The sequence below is a fragment of the Pocillopora verrucosa genome, chromosome 2, assembly GCF_036669915.1.
Source record: "Pocillopora verrucosa isolate sample1 chromosome 2, ASM3666991v2, whole genome shotgun sequence".
Classification (NCBI taxonomy): Eukaryota; Metazoa; Cnidaria; class Anthozoa; order Scleractinia; family Pocilloporidae; genus Pocillopora; species Pocillopora verrucosa.
Window position 1 is genome coordinate 15180775 of NC_089313.1, and position 27897 is coordinate 15208671.

Here is a 27897-nt window from a genome sequence, read left to right on the forward strand (position 1 = left end):
AGGGTTAAGGTGTCCTTTTCAAAAGCAATAGCCTATTGCTCAAAACCTCGTGAGCTCACTTAGTAGAGCTCATCACGCCTAATAACCTCAGAATTTTTCTAGGGGGAAAGGAAATTGATTTTACCCCTTCTGAATCATGTGCTTCCTCTGAAATTCGACCGTGTTATTTTGTCTAAAAGAAAAAAGAGAATCTTTATGACTAGACGGAAATCTAGATAAATTTAAGGCCGGTAAAGAAAGATCTTTCGACGCCACATGCCCTGTTATTGGCCTTGGATGCGCCATTGCACATTGCATCAGTGAGGCAACCGCAACGTCATCCCTAACATGAATAAGATTTTGAAGAAAAGAAAAACACCCTCAGCTGGCTCAGATGTGAATCCAACCTTTAAATATTCTGAACACGTGAACAAAAACACTTTTGTGCCCCTACGGGTCAGCTGATTAAAGGTCTTTTATAAAGTACTGAATTGAAGACGAAATCGAGAGGACAGCAAGCTTTTTTGAAATGCAACCGATGACATGATGTTACCTTTCTGGAGTACGTTCTCAAATTCTAACATAAATGAAATGCTGTGCATAATTTAAAATGGCTGTGCTCCTCTTTTTAATTCCGTTTTCCTCTATAATGATTCCGTTTTAATTAACTTTTTCAGTTAGATAAAACTAATGTTTGGCAGTGTTTGAATAAGATTGACGCTTCACTGTTTTGACAACTGGCTCTTTCTTTGCGAGCCAAGACGTTTGTTGTCTTTTTATTTGCGTTTGTGATAAAACAGCTTTAATCGAAGAAATAAAAACACACAGCTTAGTTTTAGGGTCTAACAGAAGCTTGTGATCCTTAACACGCTAACAACATGAAACTGTTGTTATTCTTAACGCTTTGCATGACTATCGTCTTTGTTGCAGCTGAACCCAGTTTTGTAGAAGATGAATATTTAGAAGACGCAGAGGAAAATTATGCGCGTCATCATTTGCGCCGCGTAAGTCATCAACTTAAAATGTACCAATCATTTTTTTCGTGCTTAATGCGATAAGCTATATATAACTCTTTGAAAAATGGAGGTGGAAAACAGATTTCTTTTTTTCATGTTCTTGTTACTTTGAGCGCATATCTCTTTGCCCTCAAGGCTTTTCGAACACCACTTTTCTCAAAAGTACACATCAAAACGAACTGTGAATACAATGATCATATTTATTTGGGACAGTCCAGTTCAAGTTCACTTGAAGCAAATGCACGAGTTCTCAAATTTACAAAGTATGGACCAGGTTCAATAGTTGCGAACCCTTCAATATATCGTTTCCAGTAAGCGAGTATGAAGTAGGTGTCACTAAGGGCCTAATGCCTTTCCTCCATATTCAGTGCCAAAAAAATGAAGACTGCAAAGCTGGAGAATGTTGCAGATTGTACTGGTACTGGTTTTGGAAACGCAGGTGCTTTAAACAGAGGACAGAAAATCAAACATGCCTTCTGAAAACTGTAAGTGTGTTTCACTTTTTTCGTCGATCATGATTGAAAGCTAATACTTCCACTACCAAATTTTTCTAACAGTCGATGAAAACACTTAGAACAAAAGAAATCTGAGGCAATAACAACAAAAATAAAATCCTTAAATGATTTTCCATTGCACTTGCAGCAAAGTAAATCATAGAAACTCTCTCAAGTTTCATAAAGACAACCAAATAAATATCACATAGTTTAATTCATTTCTGGCATCTTATTTTCCTTTTTCTTCAGTCTAGCGGAAACTGTCATTACGGTTGTGCAGATGGTCTGGAGTGTGTAAAATGTGGAGACCCTGATTTTCGTCATCCTCATCACTATAATTGGGGCAAGTGTATTCGTCCGCTCCCACCCACTGAGGAACCAGGCTCTGGGGATGTAGACGACTAAGGGAAGAATACCAGAAAATGCATGTGACACATGTTGTAATACAAGTCGAAATGATATAATTACAATTGAACATGTAGATTAGTAAACTGTCCGGACGATCAATAAAAAGTGTGTGAACTGACAAATGATGCATGGTGCTTGACATGATTGCGATGCGTGATATGATTTGCGAAATGTGTGAAGTGCGACTTTTGATTGTGCTTTTGAGGAATTTGTTCTAGAATGTGATTCCTGAAAACTGGAGTCCCAAACAAAGAAAGCATGACTCCGATTACACGTACCCAGGAATTCTCGCCCGCTCCATAAGCGAATCGATCTATTTATACTAGACTCACAATAACAAACAGTTACTGCACACGTTCATATCGCCCTCATTGGTATGCTTCCATTCAAAGAAGCTGTTTAACGACAGCAATTCAATAAAAAAGTACAGAGAAACTTTAGGAACATGTTTTCATCATTTACTCATGAAACAATACCGAAGAATATGAAGAACGCTTTGCATTGTCCAAGGCGAGATGCACGATGGTGAGATTTGATATGACAGAGAATAAGAATGAACTCAACGAATTTGCTAGCGTCATTAACTAATCAAAAGCCAGAAATCGAAAAGAAGCTTGTATCCACACCTGCCTCAGGTGCCAGTTTATCCATGAATAAAACAAAGGGCATGTTTAGACGTCTCTCAAAAATAGAACAAATCAGACTTTTGAAGAATGATTGAAGCAAAAATCTGAGATAATCACGCTAAATAATAAGCCAATACCAAAGTAGAGTGAGATGACAGTCAACCTACACAGACACTAAATTGCTCACAATGAACTTTTATTCAGTCGTCAGCTGTTTAAAGACCTTTAGAGCCCATTGAATGACCCTTAGTATTCTGTAGAAAGGGAAAGGGAGAAACAAATCTTTTTTTTGAATCAACAATCTAAATTAATAAACTTCTTGGAAGCACCAATGCCATTGTAGTTGTAAAATGGATCATTTGATTCAAATCATGACAGATATTTTGAATACTCCAAAGCCACCCTCCAAAGCTATTCTTTCTTTTCCATCAGTTTTGTTGAAAAGCTAAAGAGCTGGACTTAAATAGGAAATGCTATTGAGAATTGTTCTATCCTAGACAAAAACGTCAGTGTATCGACTCAGGATCCTGCCGTTTAAGCGAAATGAAGTCGGCAGTGTTGTTTGGTTTTTGTCTGGTGGTCGCTTTAGTTGTAGAATCTTTTGGAGAAGAAAATGACTATCGAATGCGCAAGGTATTTTTCAATTTTTTTAATTACGTTGTAAACATATTTTTGTCTATGATGAGGTAGTAAAACTCGAAAATTAAACGTAAAAATATACATAAGCCCTATGAGGGAAAAATGCTCGGAAAAAGTTTTATTCGATGAAGATTTCCAAATTGGAAAAAAAAGTTGTCGGAAGAATCTCTGTTCTAGATTGAAATCTCTCATAATTTACACTGACGACACAATGTTCTCACATCACAGTGTAAGAAAAAGTGTAAAGTTGGAGAATGCTGCAGGATAGTATGGTATTGGTATGAATGCTTTCAACAGAGAGGACTGGGACAGCCTTGTCGCAAGAAGCCGCCTGCTGTGAGTTCACGTATTTGTGCTCTTATTAAACGAAAGACCTTTACAATTTTCTCTAACCCTCAGCTACTATCTTCACGAGTTGAAAACAAAAACAACTATTTCTAGATTCTTTTTCATGCTTTTTTGTTTCTTTGATTGTGGCAACTAATTATATATAAGCGGGTTTGATCAAGAAAACTTCGCTGACCAACCCGAGTATAGCTGCTCCCAAGGGCTTCTTCCGGTTTTCTTGAAATGTAAATTTGATATTTAAGGCGTAAGACGAACAAAAGAGTAGCGACACCTTTCTTAGCCTAAGAGTTGATTTTTGGCTTTCTTATCCTCCCCGACTCATACCAATGTCCTCCGGTCTTTTGTCAGCAAATTAATGATCATTACAACAAAAGAAACAAACGAGCACATAATACTGGAAGAGGGTCTGAGGGAGAGGAGCAATTCTTTTTATGACGCAACGTACGCGTGTGGCTTAAAATTGTTACAGGCTAGGGGCAAACATAATACGGTAATGGTCATCTGGGTTTGTTGACAACGGGGCCGAATTTAAGATTAGTTTTTGAGATCTCCGTTACGAGGGTTCACCAAATCAAACAAATTAAACATGAAATTGGCAACAGCGATCAACTTTACGGCAATAACTTTGAGTGTGCGTCAGTACAACATGTTGTTGACATTGTATCTTCTATAATAGTATCTCTGTCACCACGGTTGTCGAGATGGACTGGTGTGTAAACGCGTCGGCCGTCCCACCCCGGCAGGGGAAAGACATCCTCATCACCGCAGGCGCTTCAAATGTGTCCGTCCACCTCCACCTACAGAGGAGCCTGGTTCTGGAGACCTTTACATGTAGTCTTACATAATGTACTCACATGAACGTCAGCCCAATCGGGCACCTTGAACCAACTTTTGTTGTTCGGAATCTGTCAAGATATTTAATAAAGGGTATTCAATACGAAGATATATTCTGAATTATTTATTCAATACCTTTTCACTGCGATGCAGTGATTTGATCCGCAGCTGTCATTGAGTTCCCGTTAAACAATTCGTGTCATTCGATGGCAGTTACATAAATCAGCCAGGGGTCTGAAGGAAAGAAGTCTCTTAGATTTTTTGTCCAAGATGAAGACCTGTTGATTATTGATGTTATTGACAATTCCCTTTATTTGCGTATTGTTTTTGCGTGAAACTGTCACTCATACATTCACATGGGAATAACTTAAACACGCTTATCACACTCTTCGCGTGGAAACGCAGGTTTTCTTTATTGTCAATTTTTCCTTCTACAAATATGAATCAATAAAAGGATCGTGGGGACCCATTCTGTGTTTGTAGGCTGTTGTAATGACCAGCCGGATCAATATCAGTATCTGGGCAACTGCCCACCTACCCACCCCCTCCCCTAACTCAACATTAATCTTAACTTGTTGTCAATTAACTGTTGTTTAGTTAGGGGGGGAGTGGGTAGGTGGGCAGTTGCCCAGATACTGATATTGACCCGACCAGCGTTTAGACTAAACATTTCGCTTTTCGCAAACACCTTGAAAACATTTCAGTACTAAATTAATGATGCAGACCTCTGTGACCGCAGAGGACTGTGTTTGTTTGGGTAAGTATTACAAATTCAATTTCTTAATTGAAATAATCATAAAAATATGAAACAACTTCACCTAAAAGATCCCCGTGTCAAGCAGAGACGAACAGTCACATTGCTACGATTTTTCTTCTATATAGGAATAAACCCCAGTGTATTGTTATTAACTATTTTACGATATAGGTACTTGCAAACGGCAAAACTGAACGAGATACAAAAGCGAGTGATAGAAATATATCGATCTATTTCATTGCAATCAAATATATAGGAGCTATTCACATTCTACTAGCATTCAACGATTTGGTCGATTCCCACGCAGCGTTAGTTTCCTCCAAAAACCGACTTCATTCGGGAAAAAATGCTCAGATTATTCCAGATAGTGTTCTTCCCTAATGTTATACACATTGCGACTAAAGCTGAGGAATATATATATTTGAAAATTGGGAAAATATGACACTTAAATGCTTCGTTTAAGCGACCAATTGTTGAAATGTTTTATAAAATGGTTTCTTTGTCTTCCGCTTTATTCAGACTTACCACCTGGTTAAATATATTTACAAAAGATGGGCGACAATCCACTTTGGAATACATGATGGTTGCGTTTTGTTTTTGTATGATAGCAATTGACGCAAAAGCGTTAATTTCATATAAATATTGGTTAGAGAAGCCTCTGCTGTTAAAGCTGACAAATTCACTTTATAAAACGCGTGTTTATCGTCATACACTATGATTTCGATAGAAAAGGAAAGTTCTACCTTAACGGAATGAGTTGAAATTTTTGGGCACGAACTGGAGGAGGTGGGTGAACATGTTTCATTTCAAAGGGTTATCTTGCCACTGAGGTGGAGAGGAATGAATTTGAAATGAAGCGAAGACTCCATCAACCTCCTTAAGAAACAATGATCATGAAGCGATACTTAAGCAGCACATACCTCTCACCAAACAAGCTTAAGGTTTGTACAAATAGTCACAGACGGACGGTTAGTTTCTTTATAGAGACGCACTTGCCCCCGCAAAAAGTGTAGGATGTGCAGATGTTGCTACGACATATGGTATTTAGAGGGGGCTGTGACAAGAAACTCCTGAAAAACTAAGACCAAGTCCCAAAACTAGTACAACATGTTATCATTGGCTCAGTATCCCTTTGTAGGATTGCTTCTTTCACCCAAGTTTTTGCGCAAACTATTTTCCTTCAATTGGGACATCGCTTGGATGAATATTGCTTGTTGCGAGCAACCCGTTGAGAAGTTTCTGAGCAATTTTCGCGTTTTTTCGATCACTGTCTTTTTTTAAGCGTTCTCCCTTCAATAGCGTTTATATTTTCCCATTCCTTTGTTTCCTTTAGACGATATTAAAGAGAGAATAACACTAAGGAAATAACTCAGAAAGCAGCTGATTCGAATGAATTCGCCTTCCACCCCTTTTTCCTTCTTCGTATTTTTTTCTGGAGAGAAGAATTTATTTTGAACTTCTACAAAATTAGGTTGAATCGAGGCTTTCAGTTGGACTTGAATGTAAGATTGGATGCATAAAAGCCATACCTGGCAAATCATTATGAATTTGCTTCATGTCAGAACAAGAACTGCTTTTCGTGACTGTGTGTTTAGATAATTTTATTATCCTATTGAATTTCCATATTTTCCTTGACGCTTGAATCATGCAATAAAGATCCGTCTATTTACATTGCTTAGTCCTGAGCTTGTCTTATTGAGAGTAACTAACACAAACGGTTCTTCTTTTACACTAATGGATTAATCAATCCTTAATAATTAGAGGAAACAAGAAAACTTCTCAACAAGAGTAAAGCACCTCTCTCAATCTTAAAGGCTTGTTTTTTACCTTTGCTGAAATGCGGTTGTAAAGTTTGGAAGATAGATACATTTATGTTACGACTGTTTTCTATTAACCGACGATAGCCTCGGAAGATTGTTGTTTTTGCTTAGAAACGGATCCTTTTTACGGACCATTTATGAAAAATAAACCTTAGCTAATAGCTAAATGTGTACACAGCTTCTCTTACTAGCTAAAGCTTTTTTAATGGCTAACTTTCAGCAACATTTTTGTTTGCAAATAGCCTATAGAGGATAGACCGTGAGCGAGTACCTATGACGCTTAGCGTACAATCAATTTTCACCACGTCAAAATTACGTATATTAAAGGTATAGCTTGGTAATAAATGCCGTGAAAATTTAATTTCAGCATCCTGTGTGCCGAGTGATCTCTGTCAAAAACGCATTATCCGCGTTTTTCTTTAATTCAAATTTGAATATTCAGCTGGCTAGCTCAAGAGGAACGTGCATTTTTAAATAGCGTACTTGTTATTTTTTTGAGGGCCTTTAACTTATAATTTTTTTTTTTTTTACACCTCCGTAAATTTTATTTGTCAAAACAGCGTAACGACATGTAAAAAAGCATTACACTATGCAGTTGTTCTTAAAAAGAGAGGTTTTTAATCTCGCCCTTTACTTTTTTTTATCTCGTTTTTTCACCTTTCATTCAAATTTTTTCCTTGTTTGTTTATACGATTAGACTTGGTTTAAACCTTCCCCTAGGTCTGATGTCCTGCTAATTTCCCCCACTTTTACGAAATAAATAAAGCAAACATCTGAAATATTCCTTGCGATACCGCGTGCTTAACAGGCAATAAATAATGGGATTGACGCAGGCGTGGAAATTATCCAGCACGTCTGAGAAATTAAGAAGAGTATCGATAGCCTTTTCCTGACTTTTTCCACCGTTGCCAAAGTCTGACAACAGCCAGGCTATTTGCCCAGGAAAAAAGCAAATGGCGAACAAAATGACAACGGCTGCTAATGTCCTGATGGCCTGATTTCTTCTCTTAATCCTTCTTGCCTCCGCCGCGCGCTGTTCCTCGGTTGCAAAACTATCGTTGCGCCTGAAGTCACCAAAATGAAGTAGGGAAAGTGCGATTCTAGCATACACGATGGTAATGATCACTAAGGGTATTAAATACTGTAAGAGGAAAAGTGCTAGGGTGTATGCCTGTCTGTGACGAGAGCTCGGCCAGTTTTCGTGGCATTTACCAGGTGGGACAGACGTTGTCACGATAGCAAGGGGTAAGACGATAATGAACGCTGCAAACCAAATGGCGGCCACCCAAGCAAACGCCTTTTGTTGCCTCAGTTTCGGCCGGTGAGGGAAGACAATCGAACGACAACGTTGAAGCGCCATGGAGGTGATAGTAAATATGCTCAGGAGGTAGAAGATTGTGTACATTGGCCAAAGAAATCGGCAGTAAACCTCGGACTTTGCGATAACCCCAAACAATTCGTAGGTTGTCAAAGGTAGAAGGGAGGCAAGGAAAAGAAAGTCTGATATCGCCAAGTTCAGGACTAATATCTGATATGCGGACATGTTCTGTCTCCGACGAATAATAACAATAATAGTAAGCAAGTTACCCAAAAATCCCACGATGAAAATCGCTGCATAGACTGCCACTCTGATATAAGTTTTGGCCTGCATTTCCATCGTCAGATATCAGGTCGTAACTAAGGCGGGTTGGCATAACCTCAGTAAAATCACATCTACACTCTCCTTCCAACGTTTGCGGATTAACTTAAGTGACTTTATTTTCTCGTCGTCTCTTCTCTACTTTTGTCGACCGACATTAGTTATTTTCAATTATAATCGTGCTGAGAAAAATTAAATTTTTGAGTGAAGGCTGATCAACAATTGTAAGAATATTCATTTTGAGAAACCTGATCTGTCATCTCACGTCAGTTGTCAAACCATGGCCACCGAACCAATAAGCACAAATTGAACTCGTATAATTCACGGAAAATAAATATTTTTCTTATACGCGAACCTATAACGCGGGCATAAGGTAACAATCAATAATTCTATGTGCAATGTTCCCGCCCAGGTAATTAGCCCTGGGGAGGCATTATACTCCCTCTTTTTAATTCCAAACAAGGGTCTGTTTGATGACGATGCGAAATACAAGCTTTCGTCATACAGACGTGGGAAGACCTTTTAATCGTATTCGAAGATCATGAACGCAGCAGGTTTTTATTTCTTTAAATATCCGAGGGTTTGTTGTATTTAAAATGATTTCTGATTGATACAGAATTTTCAGTGGCAAGTTGTTTACTTGACAAATGCTTCGCGCGCGCGACATTACAGTTTTTCACGTAAACTTGCGCTTCCGCGAAACCACCGATAGTTTTACGCCAAATTCAGAATTTCATCGGTGTTTAGAAAAATTTAATGAAAAAACGAGACTTTCCTTTGTTTACAAGGATTGGTGATTAGCATTTGTACAAGGTAATTACAAACAAAAATCTAAATGTCAGTTTGGCAGGTAAAACTCTTTGTTGTCGAGTAACTAATTAAAGAGAAATAAAACGAAACAGGCAAGCGACATTTCATATTAGGGGATGTCTAATTATTGAACAGAGTCAAGCATCTCTGAAATAAAGAGAACAAAACGTTCTTGTTCTTTTGCCACAATTCGATTCTCGACATCGTAATTTACCCTAAAAAAGAGATTAATTAGTCTGAATCTAAATCTTAATAAAATGAAAATCTTTGTTTGGTTTAAGGGAAAATAACCCATGTTCTCTATATCAATATCCTGACACGAATTTTATGTCTATAGTTCTACATCTAATAAGATTACTTTTCTTCCTTTCGAATATTTTTCGGAATAGCAGGAGGCTCAAAAACAGGAAGCCCAAAAGTTTTCTTTATGTAAATATGTTACGTGGAGAATTGTGCTTTTTCCTTCTCGGTGATCAGCAACTTTAACGCCTCTTCTGAGCACCTACAAGAAAGTAAGTTCTCCTCCTCAAGACCAAGAATCACTGAATGACGGTCACAATCCCGAAAAGTATATCACGTGGATAATCATCCGTGATTGGTACTTAGTGCGCTGACCGAGCTCAATCATTTTCCACTTCGCATGATAATCTTATACGCGATAACAAAAAGGTAAAAATCTTTCACTCAGTTATTGATATTAAAGCTATTAACTTCTCCACTTTGAGTGACACAAAAGCAATTACTTTAAAAGTGCCGAGTTTCCAATTACTCGGAAAAACGACGATAATCTTCACTTATTGGCATAAAGTCAGCAGAATGTCTAAAACCCTTTCAAATTGGAGAAAATTTGTACAATAATGCTTTAACTCAAAAAATGCTGTCAGAAATTTGAAATTAAAAATGACTTTGAACAAAACGGACGAGAATGAATCGCAGTTTTAGCCAAGGACTGGAATGTCTATCTCGTTGTTGTGCTATTCGATAAAATGCCATTTATTCGTCCACTTTCAATACTTTATCTTGTTTTATCCTTTCTGGCTTTATCTCTTCTTGTTCATATTCTTCACGCTATTAGAATACATTTCTTGGAAGGACTGTGCGATTAGTCTTTAAAAGGAAAACAGACATCAGAATTGTATCTACAACGAAATGTTTTTTTTTTACTTGTAGAAAAAGAGAACTGGGATGAGAAACCTTGTGCAAAAGCGATTAGACAGATATATAGTAATGATAAGATTCATAGGTTTCCCCAGGCAAACTGAAACTTGTTGGTTCAAAGAAGGATTCAAGTGGAAACAAAAAAATCGGCTAAGATGTCTGGAAATCCTCCGAAAACAACGATTGTTCACTTTCTTTTTGTTTACGTTTTCCTCATAACTTCGTTGGCGCTTGAAAGTAATCTGGAAGGAACTTCTTCGTATTTCTCGATAATCAGTGAAGCTTCTAAAGTAGACAGGTCACTCGAAGTGCATAGTTCTGTAGATGAGACGGAATGCATGGCTCTCTGTAACAGACGACGCGGCTGCTTGAAAGGTATTTATAACCAACAGAGTGGATCTTGCTTCTTAGAGATTGACGATTGCAGTCATAGCATAGTGAACAAACACCACGAAGATGTTATCCCAGGAGAAGGAAATTCTGTCTTTTTTACTAAGGTATACCGTAAAAATCTCTAATGCATGTCATTTTATGAAAGGGCTTTCTATGTGGGTTCGTTTTTTTTTTAGTCGTAAGTTTATGAATGAAACACATCCCCACGAGATGAAAACTCAGCTCTATGACAGCTAAGCTATAAGTATATTGATAGTAAGAAATTCACTTCTTATTTACTTTCTTTGACCTACAAGCTAGAATAATTTTGACCAAAGGTAGTGTCAGTTTTTTTCCTTCCGTAAATCAATCCTGAATTAAAGATATAACTGCGTTGTTAAAAATTTTTCTGACTGCATAATCAAAAATGAAGCAGGTAGAATCCTTTATTTCAACATTATGGAAACAAATGATAACAGGCTGATTTCCATCGAAGGGGATGCGTTGGTCTTTCTTCTAGAGAATTATTCACAGGGAAATGTGGTTTCTAAAAAGTTAAGGACAATCTAAAACAATTGTTGAGAAAGTGCAATACCCAAAAGAGTATTTCAAACGTCCTACAAAAACACAGACAGCCATTTTGTTCCATTCGACGGAATCCTCCCCCACAATTACCAAAGGAAGAAAAGCGGGGGGGGGGGGTCCAATCGTGAGAGGAAACTCCCTCTAGTATGACAATAATTGATAATGTAGATACCTCCCTGTGGCCCACTCCTTTCACTTACGCCCTAATGCCGTATGCAACTACAAGTACTTTGATTAACCGTAAAGAAACATTATATTATGTCGTTAGGAAAACTTCTTGCCTTGAATTTTTTTTCTTACAATAGTTATACAGCAAACATCTTATGACGTTTTCCTGATGTTTCAGCTTAGCCACAATTTCAATTTTGATGAACGAAAATTTGAAGAGGAACCCGCTGGTAAGCGTAACCTGTTTGAAAGGGTAATGTGGAAAGTGCCTACGCTATTTCAACGATCGTACCTCACCGAAATATGACTAAATTGTTTCCAAAAATGAGAACCATATGTAATAACCGTTTGTTTATTGGAAATCAGTTTGGGAAATGTCAAAAATTATGATAAAATAAGATATAAACCAAAGAATGGAAGTTAAATATTAGTATGTTTCACTAAATAAGTGCATCGTTTTACATCTAATTTTTTTGTCCTGTTAACGCCCTTTGCCGGAAAAATTTCAACCAGCTGGGTCTAGTAAAAACTTATGTAAATTAGTTTTAAGTCGACTGATTGATAAGTGAATAGTGTGTGTCTCAGAAGCTCTAAATTTGAAAATGTATTGGAAATTTACATTTCAGGCACATTCTATTACCCGCCTCCTCTTTCTTGCAAAGAAATCTACAACACTGGAAGGTAACACGATAAAAATATAGGTTGATAATGATTGTAGAGTATTCATCCAAGATTGCAATATACCATCTGCGCTAAGGTAAGAGTTTGACCAATGTCACATGCATTTAACGGCCTGTAGCTTGTAATCAGTTTAACTGTTTTTATCAGTACCTATCCTGTGCCATAGGTTGACGAAAAATGGCCGTTACTCCATTTTTCCGTTCGGAGAGACTGGCGCAGGCGAGGAGGTCTATTGTCATATGTCTGAAATTCCTACATGTGGAGTTGGGGGCTGGACACTAGTAATGAAGATTGATGGCACTAAGGTGATATAGAAGTATAAAAACACGCGAATAAACAGAAAACAGACAAGCAAACAAACAAACAAATGGGGAAAGGGAACTCTATTTCTGTTTTCTCAAACATCCTAGAAAAGGATTTTTGCTTTATACCTACATAGCATTGAGCCCTCAGAGGGGAAAAAAACGGACGAGTACCCCATTTAAGAAAAGAAGAAATTCTTTTACGATTGTGTCATATTAAAAAGTGATCATGCATCACAGCTGCCACATTGATCTCTCATCTAGACTCAGATCCTTCTCTCCTCATCGATTTTGAAGACAAAATTAATGGTTGTTCAAGTATTTTGTTAATAATTAAAAAATGATTTTGCCGCACAGGACACTTTCCGTTATGACTCTCCTTACTGGAGTAGTGTAAATTCATACGAACCGTCCTCAGCTCTTCAAGGACTGGATACCAATGAAGCTTTATCCTCAGCTTATTGGACCACTTCACTGACCAAGTTGTGTTTGGGCATGAAGACAGGAAAAGCAATAAGCTGGGTACTAGTTTATACCGGGCACGTGCATAGCCTCCACAGCTTGATCGCTGATGGTCAACCCAGGCACACGAACCTTACCCTAGAGAAGTGGCTGTCGTTGATGCCGAATTCGTCTCTGGAAAAATTTTGTCCGAAACAAGGATTCAATCCTAGCATAGGAAACCAAAGAGTCAGGGTCGGAGTGGTAGCAGGAAACTCATCGCTTTCAAGTCTAATCGGATTTGGTTCCACTGGAAATTATACATGTGGAAATTATAAAGGAAACGGTGTATTTGGAATAAAGTATCTTTCAGCATTTGGTTACATCTTTGTGCAGTGAAACAAGGGTGTAATCGAGAAGGAGTGGTTTGGGGTGGCGCCAAAGGTGCATGTGCATGTGCATTGTGTGGAAACGTTGTTATTGCTATAGGTGTAACATCCAAGCAAGTTCCTAAAATTCTAGTAAGACGCTATTGTAAGAATCCCCTGATAAAAATTATGTCGCAGTGCACATACCTTTATAAATGGTAGAATGATTCTAAGAAACGGTTTGGTCAGTCTGGTCACTCGCTCTCGCTATCTTCTTTGACAGCGAGTCACTCAGACCGTCTAACAGACAGAAGACGAAGGAGACTGGTACCATTTTTCGAACTCTTATCAACGTATCGAAGCCTTAGTCTTACATAACTATTTTGCAATTGTTACCTTCAAATTTGGTATTGATTTATTGCAAAAAGGGTTACTGTGACTTTTTTGCGTAACCCCGATCCCAGTCGCTCGGTAAATGAGATGTAAGAAAGGAACTAGGTCCGACAACATTACGCTGACCAATTGCATTACGCAGTCGCATTTCCTCTTCAGTCATTTGAAAAATGGCGCTCATGTGTTCTGGTAGAAAACAAGCTTGAGTTTCAAATAATCCCTTAGGAGCCGATCAAACAAGCCAGTGATCATCATTTCAGATAGGTATGTCGTACTTTTAAAATTATCTCCGTGTTATGATAGATCTCTTCCTTCCTTACACAAGACCTCATATTTTAAAATAGTGACGAGCACCACAAAATAGGTATTAAACACGTTGTAATGGGTTTATCTGTTTCAAACACATAGACGATTGTTAAAAGATTAACTATCATTTGTATTCATAACTTACTCGTTGACTCTATCGACAACTTTAGGAAAACGTTGCACAATTTTTCATGTGTCTCATTTGTATGGCTAGCCAATCACAATGCCAAAAAAGTCAGCTTAACAAATGATGAAGAAAAAAGCATGCAGATGATGTAATGAATGTCGATTAAATGCGTAATACGTATGACTAGCAAGCATATAATGAATTGTAACTAGACCTTTGACTGATCTTTTATTGGTACCTGTAATTTAGTTACAGTGTATTAGTTTTGCTTTTGGCATGTCTGCAAGAAATCCAAATTAGAGTCATGAGGAATATTAATCAATTATGATGACTATATGGTTTACAAGTGGGTATATGCATGGAATGTCTGTGATATGTATGCATGTGATCTTGAGTAATTAAAAAATGAGAGAATATCTTATCTTGAACTCCTGCTGCAACTCAGGAATATAAAATATGATAATGACAGTCTTATTAGTATTCTCTCCTGCCTTGCTGTTACTACATTGAGTGATTAAAAAGAGAGAGAATATCTTATCATGATTTCCTGCTGCAACTCAGGAACATAATATATGATATTGACAGTCTCATTAGTTTTCTCTTCTGCCTAGCTGTTACTGCATTGAGTGATTAAAAAGAGAGAGAATATCTTATCATGGTTTCCTGCTGCAACTCAGGAACATAATATATGATATTGACAGTCTCATTAGTTTTCTCTTCTGCCTAGCTGTTACTGAATATTCACAGTGGATTAATATGTATGTTAAAATAAGTAGATTGGGAGATGACTTGTTGACTAATTTATTTTTCAAAATTTAGTCTTATAGTATAAAAATAGTTTTTTTAATCTCTCTTGTGATATAAATGATGAATAGTTGATTATAGAGTTCTCACAATATATACTGGTGAGTAAGTAACTATTCAGAGCACCTTGTGATAGCTGGTTAAAAAATTTGTAAAGGATTTTTTTCCAGGAGTTCACATTTATCATAGTAGTAAAGAGTTCAAGATTTCTGTAGCTAGGAAAATTTTTTTGTAGAAATATGGTTGTTATTGATTGTGATTATATAGATAAATGAATGTTTTGATTGTCTTTCTCTTATATAGAGTCAAGCAATCAATTCGATTGATTGCAAGATTTTGTCTGCTCTTCTGCATTGAAAGGCAACAATGTTGAAAGTTTATGTGTTGCTATATATAGCACCTTAATTTGATTTGTTTTGGTGCACTGTCATCATTATTTCTTCATGGGTCTGTTTTCTCACCGATGGGCTGTTGGGCTCTTTGATTGTAGGCATCCATGCTTTGGGAATTGTAATTCTGCTGTCTCTATTGATGTTATTAAGATGAGGTGTTTCATGAAAGTTTTATAAGGTTTTTTGTTTTTGATGGTTGAATGTCAAGTTTGATTTTAATGGTCTACACATAGTGAATGTAAATTTGGTCCAAAAATTACTGTGGGTGATACTGACCATAATCGGTTGAAGCAAAAAGTAGTAAACCAAAGACATTTTTTTTGCTCTTGTAATTTCTTTATTCCAGGTAAATAAAAATTACAGAGAAAATCTGGCAAGAAGAGGTGATCTTGTTTGCTGTTTGCATGATTAATGCTTTGCACTTGCCTGCAAAACCCTCTCTTAAGGCCTAGTCACTATGGCTGACTGCAGCTTATTTTAATTAGGAAGATGTGTCTATTGAGAAACTGTTGCCAACATGTTATAAAAACTTACACAAAGAAATAAATGTGTTGTAGAACAGATGAAACATTCAGTTCATTGATATTATAACATAGTCATTACTCATACAGTTGCTGGCTGGAAGATGTAGCCTTGCAACACATACATTTCTGTTTGCTCACATGCATATGTTTTAAGTCACAAGTAAAGTTATTGATAGAATCTTGCGCTGTTTTATTACAAATTATATATATTGGGATATTGGTTTTGAGATATAATTCACTCCATCACTTCAAGTGGGTGACTAGAAATAAATTTCTCCAAACAATAGACTTATATTTTCAAGAAGGAAGGTGGTAAGAAGAAATTCAATGCTAAGTTATTAGAGCTAAATTATGTTTAAAGATATGTATGGCATATTATTCCAAAACTTCTTGTAGCAGTACAATGTTACAATTGTATTGGACACACGAAGTTGCCTTTTCTTTTTCATCTCTCAAACATTTTAAATTTTTCTCAATTTTTTTGTCTGCTTGCATAGCAGTAAGTGCTTGTAGAGAGTGCCTCTTTTCTAGCAATACAGTACGTGTACTACATTCATTTTTTTTTATATGATGTTGAAAGAATTCTGTTCATAATTCCCAGTTGCAAGAAATGTCAAAGGTTTGAACCTTTTCATCATTTTGATCTAACCCTGGTCAAGTTTTTTAAATGCAAGAAAATGATATGGCTCGTCTTTGCTTATGTGGTGTAAACTGTTTTTCTGGAAACAAGCACGAACATTTGCCAATTCATTTTCAAATAAGATTAGCTTGAGGTCAATCGGTGAACTCGATAAAATACCTGAGGGGGAGGTGTTGACTCGCAATTATTTTCCATCCCCCGTACCCCCTTGCACTGAACTGGTGGCTCTCTTTTCGCAACCAGTTTCCTCACGGTTCACTCTTCATGATAATCGATAATAAACTGGGAGATTTGAAAAACTGTGAACATCATTTACTGTCAGAACCATTCAATCTTAGGCTATTGTTTTTCTTTTGGAAGAAAGGAATGGCGGTTTTAAGCGTGGTTTACCTCGCGTGATTTCTTGGTTATGAATGTTCGTGACGGGAAATACTCGTCCAACATCTCACCCTTAATTGTTTTTTGATCGATATCTTTGCCGTGAGAAAAATGGCACTTCGTTAGTGCACTTTTCATTGTTTTCACTTTACGCTTGAGCAAGCCAGCTATTTAAGTAGATTTTGTTTTGTCTTGGGTTAATCGTGTGCGGAATTCAATAAAGCTAATCATTTCTGGAACGTTAAGAGTGGAAAGAGATTAGCATGTTGTCTGTTAAATGTCAACTTGGCGCCGCTCCAGTTTAGAAAACGCAAATTCAGCCCTGCCAAAAATAGATTATTTTTGTAAATATAAAAAAACTGTTTATGGCTGTTAGTTCGAGTGCAATGTTAGCTGACCACCCAAGGCGTTCTTGGCATTCGAGATGTTTCAACATCTTATCAAAATACGATTTGCTTCTTACTTTACACGACTTTTAAGTGATCATCTAAAATATTTGACAGCGGGACTGGCTTTAAACTGAATCAATCGATAATATACGAGGAAAATACAGTAAAATATTCATAATGTTATAGCTGTAAAATACCTCGCGGCAGTTTAACTAATATCGAACGTTTGTCGTAATGACTGGGGCGTGATAAAATTAGAAGTTCTCGTTTTGTTTTGTTTCATTACGTAAAATGTCGTTCAATGGAATATTATTTTTCTAAGGACATTTAAGTTTCCATTTTTATCAACAAAACCACCTTGACTGGTGCCAGAATGTCGAAAATAGACCACTCAAGATATGCAAAACCCCCAATAGCGCCTTATTCAAATGAACCATTTGTAAACTCAAGGCTTTTCCACTGTACTATTTACATAACACTGCATGTAGATTGCTTATAATGGCCTCGACAACATTAAGCGATTTCCTCTTGAATCTCAGAGGAAAGTTCACCTGTAATTATTGCAAGGGGTCGCTGAACAATCCAAAGATTTTACCATGTCTACATTCTATCTGCTGCGGTTGCCTCCGAAGGCTCGAGATGGAAAGCCTTGGGGTGGAACGAGCTAGTTGTCCTTCGTGCAGAGCCGAAATCGAGCTGCCGGAAGGATCTAATATTGAGAGTCTTCCTTCTCCGCTCTACCTGAATCGACTACAAGAAATGATCAGAATTCGAAACAACAACCCCGAGTTAGCTTGTGGGAGCTGTGATCGAAAAGCAGCTGCGGTGTCCTATTGTTTCGGTTGTAGATGCCTCGTTTGTGTCGGTTGTATTGAGGTACACGCACGAATAAAAGTGATGAAGTCTCACCGCATTGCCGAGCTGAAGGAGTTCTCATCGAAAGATCTCCCTGTGTTAATTCAAGCCCCGTTGTTGTGCCTTGAAGATGGACATAAGCATGAAGCGCTTGATCAATTCTGCAAGGATTGTGAGAGGCAAGTTTGTGAGAAGTGTATTAATTCCTCACATAAGGGCCACAAACTACTGCCGATCAGCCAAGCGAGTAGAGAAAGTAAGAAGCGTATTTTACATGCCATGGATGGTTTGCAGGACAAAATGTTGTCATGTCGAGGAGAGATAAAGCGAGTCGATCAGAGCTACAAAACTGTGGAAAGGAGGGTAATTACAGCACGGCAAGAAGTGTTGAAAAAAATTGAAGACTTGATCACTTTATTGCGAAAGCACGGAGATGAAATGCTAGCTGAACTAGAGAGTGTTTATAAAGATCAACAGCTTTCCATTATTAAACAGCGGAAGGAGCTTGAATTACAAATGGGGCAATTGCAAAAAACTCATGAATTTGCTAATGAAATGCTAGAGAGAGATATCGGGGGCGAGATTTTAGACATGGAAAGATCGATGAAAAGACGATTTCAGCAGCTTATAACCATGAATACCAAACCAGAGCCACATGCACAGAAAAGTATAAACGTTGATTATATTCCAGATCCAGAAGTACAGAAAACTCTCTCGCAGTCAGGTCTCGGGCGAATTTTTGTGAGTTTTACAGACCCCGCGACCTCGATCGCTGAGGGAAAACAAATGACCCAACTTCTCACAGGAACCGGCGAACGAATCGAATTCACGATTCAAACGAAAGATTCCGATCAGAAACCGAGTTACTCTGAGAACGATCGTGTTTCGGTCCGTATTCAATCAACCAAAGGTACGGTGATTCCCGCGAGAATCGACGACAGGAAAGACGGAAGTTACCTCGTCTCCTACACCCCGTTGAAACCGGGTGTGTACCAAATCGACGCAAGGGTTCGTGGCGAACCAATCAAAGGAAGCCCGTTCACAGTGCACGTGACTACTCGCGCAGAGTATCTTAAGGCGAGCCGGATAAGCTTGGAAAATGCTTCTAAACCCGACCAATATAAACCTGTCTCATATTTCGGCTGCGCTGCTCATGAAAAGTTCCAGATCAAAAGGCCTTGTGGTCTTGCAGTCAGTTCCTCGGGAGAGGTCGTCGTCGCAGACTCGTGGAATCGTCGGCTTCTGATCTTTCGTCAACGGAGCAAAGAGAAATTGCAGTTTGAGAGTAGAGTTCTGGAGGGTAGCGTGGATTTGACGAATCCAGTGGGAGTTGGGTTCAATTCTGAAGGAAACATCATAGTATCCGACAGTGACAACCAAATGATTCACGTGATCGATCGATGTGGCGTGACCATCAAGACATTCGGAAGTGACATTCTCGAATGCCCGTGGGGAGTTTGCGTGACGCGCGAGGGCAGAATTACCGTGTGTGACTGGGGGAGTGCTACTGTCAAAGAATTTTCCCAACAAGGAAAACTTCTCAAAGAGTTCGCCAGTCGATCCTCCGCCAAACCTTACTACATCGTTCATCACCATGAAAAATACTTCGTAACCTTTGATTCACACTGTGTTGAAGTGTTCGATAATGGAGGTAACTTCCTGTATAAAATTGGCGAGAAGGGTTCCGGTGAAGGTCAGCTAAGGGACCCGAGAGGAATGGCGATTGACAGCAAAGAAAATCTTGTCGTGTGTGATAGTGGGAATCATCGTCTCCAGCTATTCAGCACAGACGGAAGGGCTTTTGCGTTTGGAAGTCAGGGCAAAGAGGCGGGTCGATTTGACAAGCCTCAAGATGTTGTTGTCTCATCCAATGGCAGGTTATTTGTGACTGATTATTGTAATAATCGTGTGCAGGTACTGCAAAGGAGCAACAGTGAAGCGCTGATTAATTAGAATACGCAATAAAACCGCAGAGACAATGATTTATTGTTGAAAAGTACAAATGGTACTTCAGTTTTGAGTGTCCAAGAAATGTTGGCTCTGAACTCATACATTGACTTATTTGCACCACCATGGATTATAAATGATTCTTAGCGAACTGTCTCATTTATTCGCTTTTTGCTAAGTCGGTCATGATATTTTAACCATATTTACATCAGAGTTGCGATCACGTGAAAACTTGTCAAAATTATCTCTTATAGTTGTATTTCAAACAAAAATCCATAATCTCTTGATTTCAAAGAAATTATCTTCGATAAAAACTGTAGGGTTACTAGAATAAGTTCAAAGAGATTCAGTTGAAATGAATAAAGAAATGTATCTCTAGGATATACTTAGTCATACAATGGTCCGCTAAGCGGTTGAATTATTAATGTAAATAAAAGTATGTCTCCGAAGTATAGTGAACTCTATTATTCAAAGAAAATTGTCAACTTCAAAAGTTTTCATATCACTGCTCAAGTATTAAATACCTTTGCTAAAAACATTGTTTCACTCAGGGCTTCTAGGTTTAATTACGTTGTCCGAAGAATATTTATACTGCTTATCTGAGGCTTCTTTCTAGTTGACGTAATTAATTGTGTAAAGCGCATCAGTTATTGAACATAGACTGCGCAGGTAGCTGGGAATACTTTTTTGCTAAGGTCCTTATTCACATGTATTTCACCACAACTCACATCAGAATATCCCTGCAGACCAATACCAACGCCTCGCACTATATAAGGCGAGTTACAATTCGTGGTTTGGGACTGCACTCCAATCCGTGATTTCATAATCCCCTGTTGAGTGTCCCGGATGTTGAAGCCGCGGACCAAACAACTTGTGTTGATGTTTTGTGGGGTCCAAGGTTTGATGACAAAAGGACTTCCTGTCAAAGTTTTGCTAACACCCCCGTGCAACAGCGAGTAAAGCGAATTTGCACTGATGTTGACTTTCATGAGCATATTTATCTTGGCTCCTGTTTGAAACTTCATGGAAACGCAGAGTTTTCTGAAAGGATTGAGCCAATATCCAGGAAGTTTGTAATCTGTTCTATCTCCAATCACTTGGTAGGGAGTTTTTCTGTCCCACTGAGGAGAATCGTAAGTAAACGTGTTCTGAGAGTGAAGGAAAAAAATCTTTAGTCGAGTCAACTTGATCCTCATCGTGTCCTTAAGATTTTGACTAAAATGTGAACTAATTATCGTGAAAACCATTTCTCACATGTACAGTAGTATTTAAGTTAAGTGCGGGCCGCTGATGAAATTCACACGAGTATATATTCATATCCTAACTAGAAAGGAAATTGATGACAAACATTTCTCGCACAAAGTTGTTTTTTCCTGGGAGCTGCTCCCTTGTCATGGGAACTTAAGAACATTAAACGTCGACTCCAAGCCGATTTCGTTGTTGTGATGATTTTTCGCTCTATCTTTTTAGCACGTTCGTAAAGCATTGTTCATGCCATTTGAACAAATGTAGTTCAACTACATTTGCTCAAAATAAATATTTCGCACCGTCGAGTAATTTCTTATGTGTTGCAATCAAGAGAAGATCAAAAGTTGATAATTTCTTGGTTGCAATAAAATGCATCCTATTAATGCGCATTTTCTTTTGTCAGGAACAAGGAAATGCTGATTGTTTTAGCAAAGAGTTGATAGGTAAAACGGAGATAAAATTTTCATCGCTTGTTTTACGTAATAACCTAGAAAAGTTATTAAGCTGATTCACTTTTTCCTTTCGCCAGATCATGCGGTTTCTTTTGAAAAGTGTACCTTAGTCCTATGTACTTTCATCACCAGTGTCCAGGCTCTTTCTCCGCAGTCTTCTATACCGGTCATTCTACATCTTGTTCTCCACGTGTCATTACCAACAGTTATGTGGTAGAATCCGCTAGGGGCTTGACTATAAAGAAATAATAATAACAGGTCTTACTTCAGGTTAATTGTCTTATCTGTTGGGCCTGGATATCTCTCCTATCAAATACAAGCACAGTTTACATTGCTGGGCTGTGCTCTAACGAAGCTTAGATGCGACAGGCGACTAACTTATGCGTTTGGGAGACTTGAGTAACTTTCATTTTATTAAAGCCTTTAAGAGTTGGGTACCCTGGATTTCTGAGTTAAGAGACATGACTCAATTAGTGATTCGTTGATGAGCACAGTTTTGATTGCATTTCTTGTTTTTCCATGTAGAGTTACAACTTATTGCTCATCTTCATCATCACATGTGCCTGCAAAGTATTTTAACTAAACAAACTGCTTTTTTCGGAAAAACCTAATGTTAATCATGACGCTAGTGCAATTCAATGATATATATATCATTGAGGAGTTCATTTGGCGATGTAGTTTATGTAAGAAAATTTTTCAGTGGTTCCTGGTTACAGGACTTGCATGTCATGAAAGGCAACTTGTTATACACTACATTTTTTAACCTCTTGGCTCTATAAGGTAAACAGATGAGGGTTGCCAGTCTGTGCCCCACTAGAACAGAAAATCTAACTGTCAATTTTCACCGCCCTTATGTTGCGTTGAGCGGCTTAGAAATTCCGCAAGCCTCCATGTCCGCTAAATACCTGAAGGCTGCGGGTTTGTTACAAACTAATGTGGACTTTTGGAGAGGAATTAAGACCCGACTTAACCGGAAATGTATGTAAAATATTGTTTATTTTATACGTACTGAGATTTTCACTTCGAAATCTGTTGTCTCAAAACCCAGTTCACAGCTGTTTACAGCCAATCAAATCAGAGAAAAGACAATTTCACGTGTAGAGAAAACGTTTGGTCCAATCACGAAGAACCTTTCAGAAGTACTGGCTTTTCGCGCCTTCTCCTCTCTGCCCCGTCAGTTTACGTGAAACTTAGCTTCGTCGTTGGTTGTGTTAACATTTTGAAAAGGGGTTTGGAGTTCTGGGAGGGAAGGGCAACAAGCCAAACGCAGCAGAGACCATAACAGACGAGGAGGTCAGCATTCTATACATGAAAAACCTGCTTGGAATCACGAGTGCTGAGGCGTTGTTGAACACGTTGTGGTTTATGAACTCCATTCATTTCGCTCTATGAGAGGCTGCGACGAGCATCGACAAATGACTTGGGGAGATGTTCAACTTATCAGAGATGTGGACGGAACTGATTGTTTTGAATATTCCAAACGACAGACCAAAACACGAACTGGAGCGGAAATTCGAAATATCAGATCAGTCAAGCCTAAAGCTTTCGCTACTCAAGACGGGCCAGATGAGAGAAACCCCGTGTTTTTTTACAAAATTTATCGCGAGATAAAACCAAACTCAAGGCTGACCATCGGGGCCCCTTTCTATCTTAGTATCAACTATTCAAAGAATTCTTGTAGATGTTGTTTTAAGGCAAGTGCAATGGGGTAAACAAATTTAATTCGTTAATGAAAACTATGGTAAACAAAGCTGGACTCGACGAGAAGCGACAACTCACGAACCACAGCGCAAAAAAACGATGATACAGAAACTTAACGACAACAAAGTTCCCCCCACTCACATCACGCAGCTTTCAGGTCAGCGTAATATGCAAAGTGTAAACAACTACAGCTCTGTTTCTAAAGAGCAACAGAAGAATATGTCATTGATACTGAGCTCAAAGCCTTCAACATGCAACACCGCGAGCGACGCAAACAACAATGCTTCACGCACTGCTCAACTACCACTTTGACGACCGAAGCGGAGGCTTCGTCCATAAAAACCTCGATGGTTCCTGCAGCTGGTCCTGTCAGTGGAGCCGTAGTCCATGGTGGATGATTCAACATGAAGTAATCTATATATCTCGCACAGTAATTAGTCACCTACCTGTTCTTGAGTTGAATGTCGCCACAAGACGCTGGTTTGATAGAATTTAAAAAAAAAAAGGCAAAAGAGGGTTTCTCAGAGTGATAACAAGTTAATTATATGGACTTGTTTATGTCCCTTGGCGGGTTGCAAACACTTCAATTATGTGTTACCATAGCTGCTAGTAGCAGTATTATCTTAGTTCTCTGTTATTCTTCGTTTTTATTCGTTAAAAATACCAGAAAGTTAAAAAATAGTCGATTGACCAGAATACCTTCGACGGTGAGCCTCCTTCAAGTGAACAGCTAGTAAGTTATAAGTTACGTTAAATTTAGAACTAAAAGTTGCACGCTTTCTAGTTTAATAAGCTAGTTTTTCGCAATCTGTAGAAACTGTTTTTTTATTGCTGATAGCTTACCTTGGAAATTGCACTTGTTCGGTGAAGTACAGTGCGGATTGCTAACCTGAAAATAGGAAATGCGATCTCGTATAAATGGTCATGCAAACATAATATTTATGTGAGAAACTTCCGAAAAATGACGAATGTATTCCAGAAACTGGACGTCCGTCCTTTGAGAATAAGCACGTTTCCACCTTCGGTTTTTGTTTTCGAGTGCAACTCAGTCGTTCAGTATGAGCGGAGACTCTTGCATTTGGTAGCTAAGCTATTTAACTAGAACAGACACTCTGTATTCTGCATGATAAATTGGTTTAGTCAAGTGAGTCGCTCATGTAATTTTGCCACTTTAAAATGTTTCTCAAGCTGACGTTTCTTTTGCGGGTCAAAGGAATATCTGTGTATTTTTATATACATATTCGAAAATAAATTAAATTATGAAAGTGAAAAGTCTCCAGAGCGAACGTATTCTGCAAGGATTCACGAATGTGAAATGGTGTTGGTGATGTTGGTAGATTAAGCCTTAAAAACTTTTGCAGTAATTGACTCTGACATCTCCAGAGAAAGATTCATCTTTTAAAGGTGATCGCATGGTAGGAAATGGTCACTCTACCTTTTCCAGAATTACTGATGCGGTCTCAGTCTCTTGCTCGTGTTGGCTGTTTGGTTTGGCCTTTGTTCTTACTAGAGAACACTTTTTAGAAATGCCATCAAACACTGCATAACGACATCTTCTAGTAGAGCCGCACAGTGAAGCGCAACTATATTCATCATGAGCGTGCTCGACAGTAGAAATGTCTTGCTCCGTAAGCGTATCTGTTTGAGGTGAAATTTTGAAGTAGGATGACCGAAACAAGTGTATTTGGACGCACGGAGCTGCCACCAAAAAGATGACTTGAATTCGGATCAAAAATGACATTCTCAGTTTTAAACGGGACTTTCAAAATGAGCTCGAAGTGATGCTGAAAAAAAAATATGCCGAAATATTCATTATACCGGCTATGCAAACAGTAACTCGACGTATCATTGCGTATTGTTGACTTTAATTTACGAAGATATTGGCAACGCTCTATACTTGTTTACGTAGGGCCTGATGCAAGCAATGGAAAAGGTTAAAGATAATTATAAAAAATTTTGAGCCCTTTTCTCATCTCAACTTTCCCTTGTGTTTAAGCCGGTAAATGTAAATACAATGGCCATTTTATTTTTCATTGATATTTTTGTCATATGTATCGTCAAGAATAGCATGCTCCAAGGAGTTTAGTGGCCATATGTTTACACACTCATTTGATCACACTTAGAGTAAACAGGATTGCTAATGAAGGGAGACTTTAACGATTGCAAATAACGAATTTTGATTAGGTCTGGCTTCCCTTTGGAAACTTGTGTGTTATAGAACCATTCTCGAATGAAGAAGAGGCGAAATGACCTCACCCCTCTATTCTTTTACCCCCCCTCCCCCTCCTCCCCCCACAGGATCTCCCTATTAGAAGGGTCCACGCGTTCGCATTCTTTGTGGGCTCCGGTACAAAATGGACGCAGCCCAGATAAAATGGGAAGACAGCATATATATTTTGAGCGGGGGCATTTGAATGGCGTTGCTTAGCAGATGGTTTTATTCATGGCACGATACCACTGAACTTTTGCGTCTTTCTGCTGGTTTGCATAATACGTGTAAGCCGTGAGTCAGCCTTCTTTTTTCAAAACGCATGCTCAAGCGAGAAGCTAAAGAGACAAAATAAAGGTAGATTGGTTCTGAATATCAGCATTAATCGTCGAAGTTAGCTATCAAAAAAGCAGTACAATAAATCAGCTCAGTCGGGCCGGCCAGACGGTCATTTCTTTTGTCAGGCTGTTTGTTTGTTTTTTCGTCTGTCTGGTTTTCAGGGCGTCTATCTGTCTGTTTGTCTGAGTGTCTGGGCTTTGGCTGTGTGTGTGAATAAGATATTGGGCTGATATATGGTAGCACGAGTAATATATTTTCATGGTACTATAGTTATACCTTAAGTATAGGCACCGCACGAACTTAATATGATGAATTTATTGTTTTAAGGACTCGAATTTTAATCTTCAATATCGCCTTATGTAGATTGTGTGAAAAAGAAAGTCTCATATCCATTGTAAAACGTAGGTGTGACTAATGAATGTCTTTGCAGCCTGCATTTGGGCGCTCAAGAAGTGCCATTTGTTGGATGATTTGAAAACTGGAACAGAAGAAATGAACTTGCGGAAATAAATTCAAATAATATTTCCATCTAAAGAGACTTGAGTAAATGTCGAAGCAGCTGTTGTGTCAATAAAAAATTAATTTTTACTTGACTTTTTGGAATAGAGCAATAAATGCAACCAGCAAATGCATTTAATTTTTTCCATCATTCGACAGTTGAGCAGTTCTTCAATAGGCTGAAGATCTGTCAGATACGTAGCAAGCTTTATTATGTTGACAGCAATGAAATAAGAGGATTTTTCAAAATACACTCAAATTCATCCGAAAACTTTAAGAAGGTCCATGGTCTTTTTTTTCTTTTTAATGGTGGGCCGGGATGTTAAATGTGCAGTTGGCTTAGTATTAAAATAGAAAACGTTGTTTGAAAGTGTGCGATATGAAAACGATCAAGGATACTTGATATAAACGAACATTTTAATTACTCCACAAAAGCCGAGACCAGGTTGAGAATGTTTATTGCTACTGTATGTATATTCTGCAGAAACCTGGATATGTTTCAAAGGTCATTTGATTTTTAATAATGATATCACCGCATGTTATTGGCTTTCTGTCTTTATAGCTGATACCAAGACCACGCACCAGATATGGTAAGGAGCACTCCGGGGAGGACTGGGATACCAATCCAACGCGTGACTTGATCTGCCATGGGTGTGGTCCAAGCGTGTTGAGGCCTTTCACTAAGCAACGTTTGTTGATATTGGGTTGAGTCGTGATGTTGGACAAATCCGCTGGCCATGTCACATTAATTCCTCTGTGAAGGGCGCAGTAAAGAGACTGTGCAGGGTAATCCAACAAAATAGCTGTGTAGTTTGGGGCATACAGGTTCCCATGGTGATGGTCACACATATCTTGGTGGAATTACGGAGCCAATATCCAGGCAGTTTGAGTTCACCTCTTAAGTCTGTTTTTCCATAAGGAGCTTGGCTTGTCCATTCGTTGGAACTATAAAAAAAACTTGCTCTAAAAGGTGAAATGGATGATGTCAATTGTATCCTCTGCTCAGGCGGAAAACTCTTAAATGTAACTCTACGTGTCATTCCACATTCCACATTCCGACGGATTTGATAAAAAAAATGTTGGTTCCTTACCTAAACTTTTACACGAAGACACACCGACATGTTTTTGATAATTCAGGATATTTAAACAAAAAACTGCCCCGCTAAGGCGAAACTCTGCGCGTCATTTGACATTCTGACCGATGACCAAAATTCTGCCACGAAGACACAAATCATAAGCCAAGATATCCAAGG

General features: G+C 38.4%; 5 protein-coding genes across 11 annotated transcripts in view; 4 read left to right on the forward strand and 1 right to left on the reverse strand.

The window, feature by feature from the left end:
* Nucleotides 1–813: 813 nt before the first annotated feature.
* On the forward strand, nt 814–2034 carry LOC131798633 (uncharacterized). The gene is made up of 3 exons (XM_059116332.2): nt 814–983; nt 1364–1480; nt 1739–2034. Exons 1-3 carry the CDS (start codon nt 858–860, stop codon nt 1892–1894), a joined length of 399 nt encoding a protein of 132 aa, XP_058972315.2. The 5' UTR covers nt 814–857; the 3' UTR covers nt 1895–2034.
* An 878-nt stretch (nt 2035–2912) lies between these two features.
* Nucleotides 2913–4451, forward strand: LOC131798634 (uncharacterized). The gene is made up of 3 exons (XM_059116333.2): nt 2913–3156; nt 3391–3498; nt 4187–4451. The coding sequence occupies exons 1-3, from the start codon at nt 3067–3069 to the stop codon at nt 4343–4345; spliced, it is 357 nt and encodes a 118-aa protein (XP_058972316.1). The 5' UTR covers nt 2913–3066; the 3' UTR covers nt 4346–4451.
* Nucleotides 4452–7585: 3134 nt separating this feature from the next.
* LOC131798622 (neuropeptide FF receptor 1-like) lies at nt 7586–8733 on the reverse strand. The gene has a single exon (XM_059116318.2). It carries the CDS (start codon nt 8573–8575, stop codon nt 7652–7654), a length of 924 nt encoding a protein of 307 aa, XP_058972301.2. The 5' UTR covers nt 8576–8733; the 3' UTR covers nt 7586–7651.
* Nucleotides 8734–10671: 1938 nt separating this feature from the next.
* LOC131798524 (uncharacterized) overlaps nt 10672–27897 on the forward strand; it is a 30715-nt gene continuing 13489 nt past the window's right edge. For 5 of the 7 annotated variants that reach the window (XR_010716719.1, XR_010716718.1, XR_010716721.1 and 2 more), the window contains exons 1-6: nt 10672–11022; nt 11829–11880; nt 12277–12331; nt 12498–12636; nt 12991–14099; nt 27207–27614. Coding sequence is in view for 1 of the 7 variants with exons in the window: in XM_066162538.1 (XP_066018635.1) it covers nt 10681–11022; nt 11829–11880; nt 12277–12331; nt 12498–12636; nt 12991–13473 (1071 nt within the window). In the remaining 6 variants the exon portion in view is untranslated. Of the gene's footprint in view, nt 11023–11787; nt 11881–12276; nt 12332–12497; nt 12637–12990; nt 14765–27206; nt 27615–27897 lie in introns of those variants that run through there. The other 2 variants (XR_010716723.1, XM_066162538.1) reach the window with 2 other exon arrangements.
* LOC131769959 (tripartite motif-containing protein 3-like) lies at nt 17787–20701 on the forward strand. Its single transcript, XM_059085712.2, has one exon. The coding sequence runs from the start codon at nt 17894–17896 to the stop codon at nt 20201–20203; it is 2310 nt and encodes a 769-aa protein (XP_058941695.2). The 5' UTR covers nt 17787–17893; the 3' UTR covers nt 20204–20701.

Excerpts from the sequence above, each read along its gene's own strand:
- LOC131798633 (XM_059116332.2), top strand. The coding sequence starts at position 858 with ATGAAACTGTTGTTATTCTTAACGCTTTGCATGACTATCGTCTTTGTT. Across the intron at positions 984-1,363 it reads CGCGTCATCATTTGCGCCGC|TGCCAAAAAAATGAAGACTG; the intron begins GTAAGTCATCAA and ends CTCCATATTCAG. Across the intron at positions 1,481-1,738 it reads AAACATGCCTTCTGAAAACT|TCTAGCGGAAACTGTCATTA; the intron begins GTAAGTGTGTTT and ends CTTTTTCTTCAG.
- LOC131798634 (XM_059116333.2), top strand. The coding sequence starts at position 3,067 with ATGAAGTCGGCAGTGTTGTTTGGTTTTTGTCTGGTGGTCGCTTTAGTT. Across the intron at positions 3,157-3,390 it reads ATGACTATCGAATGCGCAAG|TGTAAGAAAAAGTGTAAAGT; the intron begins GTATTTTTCAAT and ends CTCACATCACAG. Across the intron at positions 3,499-4,186 it reads GTCGCAAGAAGCCGCCTGCT|TATCTCTGTCACCACGGTTG; the intron begins GTGAGTTCACGT and ends CTTCTATAATAG.
- LOC131798622 (XM_059116318.2), bottom strand. The coding sequence starts at position 8,575 with ATGGAAATGCAGGCCAAAACTTATATCAGAGTGGCAGTCTATGCAGCG.
- LOC131769959 (XM_059085712.2), top strand. The coding sequence starts at position 17,894 with ATGGCCTCGACAACATTAAGCGATTTCCTCTTGAATCTCAGAGGAAAG.